Source organism: Episyrphus balteatus, chromosome 2 (assembly GCF_945859705.1).
Source record: "Episyrphus balteatus chromosome 2, idEpiBalt1.1, whole genome shotgun sequence".
NCBI classification, from domain to species: domain Eukaryota; kingdom Metazoa; phylum Arthropoda; class Insecta; order Diptera; family Syrphidae; genus Episyrphus; species Episyrphus balteatus.
In genome coordinates this window covers 57,852,737-57,856,352 of record NC_079135.1, presented here as the reverse complement: position 1 = coordinate 57,856,352, position 3,616 = coordinate 57,852,737, and the positions used below count along the sequence as shown (strand labels likewise).

At 39.9% G+C, this 3,616-nt stretch overlaps 1 protein-coding gene across 1 annotated transcript; it reads left to right on the top strand.

The window, feature by feature from the left end:
- The first annotated feature begins 175 nt into the window (after positions 1-175).
- On the top strand, positions 176-3,300 carry LOC129909449 (uncharacterized). Its single transcript, XM_055986530.1, has 2 exons — positions 176-666; positions 1,989-3,300. Exons 1-2 carry the CDS (start codon positions 176-178, stop codon positions 3,298-3,300), a joined length of 1,803 nt encoding a protein of 600 aa, XP_055842505.1.
- The last annotated feature ends 316 nt before the right edge of the window (positions 3,301-3,616 follow it).

Below are 3,616 nucleotides of genomic sequence, written 5' to 3'. Positions count from 1 at the left end.
AGAGTTCATCGATACAGAAAGTTTTGGAGCTTCGAATTCCAACAATGTCACTTTATCAAGTGATGACAAACGAGCTTTGAATATTTTGGAAACACACACAATCCGTAAAAATGTACATTTTGAAACGGGTTTGCTTTGGAAGTTTGAAGATTTTAAACTGCCAAACAGCTACACCATGGCTAAGAATCGCTTGACATGTCTCCAAAAACGAATGTTGAGAGAACCAGATTTACGTGAGAAAATAGATACTATGATTGACGAGTATGTTCGTAAAGGCTATGCACGGAAACTTTCGAAAAAGGAAATATCTGAAGGGCAAAACAAATCTTGGTATCTACCTATATTTCCCGTGCAAAATCCAAACAAGCCAAACAAATTAAGAATTGTTTGGGATGCGGCTGCCAAGGTTCAAGGAGTTTCTCTAAATTCATTTTTACTCAAAGGGCCAGACCAACTTACATCCCTCATATCCGTCATCTACAAATTTAGAGAAAATCTTGTGGCTATTTGTGGAGATATCCAAGAGATGTTCCACCAGATACACATCCGTGAAGAAGACCAAAATTTCCAAAGATTTCTATGGAGCAGCAAGGCTGATGTAAGTCCAGACGTCTATGTTATGACCGTCATGACCTTCGGTGCCACATGCTCCCCTTGCTGTGCACAGTACATACAAAATAAAAACGCAGATGAAAATTCGCGAAAATCATTACGTCGATGATCTGATGGACAGCGTTGAGACAGAAGATGAAGCAATCCAACTAGCAAACGAGATTCGGCATATTCATCGAGAAGGAGGTTTCCATATCAGAAACTGGATTTCTAATTCTTCACGTGTACTGAATGCGTTGAGCTCCGAGCCTATCGAACAAGTCAATTTGAATATAAATGTAGAACTAGGAACCGAGAAAGTTTTGGGTATGTGGTGGAATACCTCTATAGATTGCTTGGTTTTTAAGCTAAGTTCCAATCTCAAGCAAACGGAAATTTTAAGAGGCATTCGTCGCCCTACAAAACGTGAAGTATTGAGGATTCTCATGACCATATTTGACCCTATCGGACTTTTGGCGCAATTTCTCATATATATAAAAATCCTCCTACAAGACATTTGGCGCTCTAACATAGAATGGGACACACAGATAAGAGATGCAGAGAACGATAAATGGCTAAAATGGATCCGTTATCTCCCAGAAGTAGAAACCCTGAAGATTCCAAGATGCTACATGAGTCCGAAGGCTGTTTCCAAGAGCAGTGAAAGGCAACTTCATATCTTCGTAGACGCGAGCGAGAATGCCTTTGCAGCTGTCGCTTATGTGAGAACTACAAACTTCGGCGTTGTTGAGTGTGGTCTAATTGGTTCCAAAAATAGAGTAGCCCCCCTCAAGAGTCTGTCCATTCCCAGACTAGAACTGCAAGCCGCAGTTCTTGGGGCTAGATTGGCAAAGTTCATCACAGATTCGCATTCTCTGAAATTTTCCCAACAATTTTTTTGGTCTGATTCCAAAAATGTTTTGAACTGGCTACGTTCAGATCATAGGAAATACAGGCAGTTTGTCGCCTTTCGGGTAAGTGAGATACAAGACCTTACCAAAGTTTCAGAATGGCGTTGGATTCCAACGAAACTGAACCCAGCCGATGAGGGAACTAAGTGGCAAAAATCACCAAACTTAAGCATTCACAGTCGATGGTATAAAGGTCCCGATTTTTTAAAACTCACTCAAGACAAATGGCCCCAAGAAACACATTATCAACAATCAACTATCGAGGATATGAAGACACAGTTCATTAATGTTCACATTGTGCAAACTCCCAAGAATGTTTTTCGGTTCGATGAAAATTCCCGTTGGGGTTTTCTGGTGAGGAGCTCAGCTTATGCTCTCCGATTCATTCATAACATAAAGTTAAAAAAGCAGAAAGAGAAGAGAATTATTGGATGTTTAAAGCAAAATGAGCTCCAGAATTCTGAAATTACATTAATAATTATTAAGAGAAGCTCAATCTCTCTACGAAGATGAAATTGCAGATCTTGCAGCTAATCGACCTATTGAGAAGTCTAGTCCAATTTACAGTCTCTGTCCTTATTTGGATGACAACTTCATTCTTCTAGCCAACGGAAGGATCAACTTCTCAACTGGTGTAGATGATAATACGAAACGACCTACAATACTTCCAAGAACACATCGAATCACGTTTCTCATCATCATGGATTTTCATCGCCGTTACAATCACCAAAATCATGAGACTGTGGTCAACGAACTCCGGCAGAGGTTTTTTATTCCACGAATGAGAGCCCTTTTTCGTTCTGTGAGACTATCTTGTCAAGAGTGTAAAAACAATAGTGTTCAGCCACAGGTTCCAATAATGGCTCAACTCCCTCCAGCTAGGCTAGCTTCATTCTCTCGTCCATTTTCTTTTGTAGGAGTTGATTATTTTGGACCGATGAAAGTGAATGTACATAGAAGATCCGAAAAACGTTGGGGAGTTTTATTTACATGCCTGACAACCAGGGCAATTCACATTGAGATAGCATACACTCTTTCTTCAGACTCCTGCATAGTAGCCATGCGAAATTTTATCGCAAGACGTGGAACACCGCAAGAGTTTTTCAGTGATAACGGCACAAATTTTGTGGGTGCCGAACGAGAACTCAGAGAAGCACTACAAACTTTAAATAAGGAAAGATTGATGGTAGCTTTTACATCAACAACAACTTTTATTCCACCAGGATCGCCACATATGGGTGGTAGCTGGGAGCGGCTGGTGCGTTCTATTAAAACGATTTTATACAAAATAATGCCTACGCGTAACCCTTCTGATGAGCTCCTACGAGGTATGTTACTGGAAGTCGAAAATATTGTTAATTCTCGTCCCTTAACTTACATCCCTCTAGACAACGAAAGTGATGAAGCCCTAACACCCAACCACTTTCTTCTTGGCTCTTCAAGCGGTATAAAGCCCATCGCTGTATTTGATGATAGTGCAATAGTGGTTAAAAAGAATTGGCATGCTTCGCAGCAGTATGCAGACCATTTTTGGAGACGGTGGATAGGTGAGTATCTCCCTACGTTAACTAGGCGCACAAAATGGTTTCAGCCCGTCAAGACCATTGAAGTGGGCGATATTGTTCTTTTAGTTGACCCAGATAGTCCAAGAAATTGCTGGGCTAAAGGAAAAGTTATTCAAACTAAGCCTTCAAAGGACGGTCAAGCACGAAGTGCATTCATTCACACACAGAATGGGGTGTATGAAAGACCCGTACTTAAATTAGCAGTGCTAGATGTCCTTAACAAGCAACTTTAAACTTTATTCTCGAGCGAAATTACAAGGAGGGAGTGTTAGTTGCTCATTACTCAATGTCTTGTGTAAACACCTTTACAATGTAATGTAATTTCACCCTTACATAAACTTCAAAACTTCCTTGCCAAGTTTCGATATCGAAAAGCTAATTGAAATTTAACTAAGCCTTCCTGCCAAAAAACTATATATATAGCGTACCTTTTCTTTCATTTTCCTCTTTTTTTGCAAAGCGCGTGCTTCATATGTACTTAAAATAACCTAAGCTTAAAATTACATATAACCTATAATAATTTGATCTAACAAACTAGAATACTTTAAG

What these genes read in the sequence shown, in the direction of transcription:
- LOC129909449 (XM_055986530.1), top strand. Translation starts at nt 176, where the DNA reads ATGGCTAAGAATCGCTTGACATGTCTCCAAAAACGAATGTTGAGAGAA. An exon ending in TGCTCCCCTTGCTGTGCACA is followed by an intron (nt 667 to 1,988) that starts GTACATACAAAA and finishes ATAATTATTAAG; the next exon opens with AGAAGCTCAATCTCTCTACG.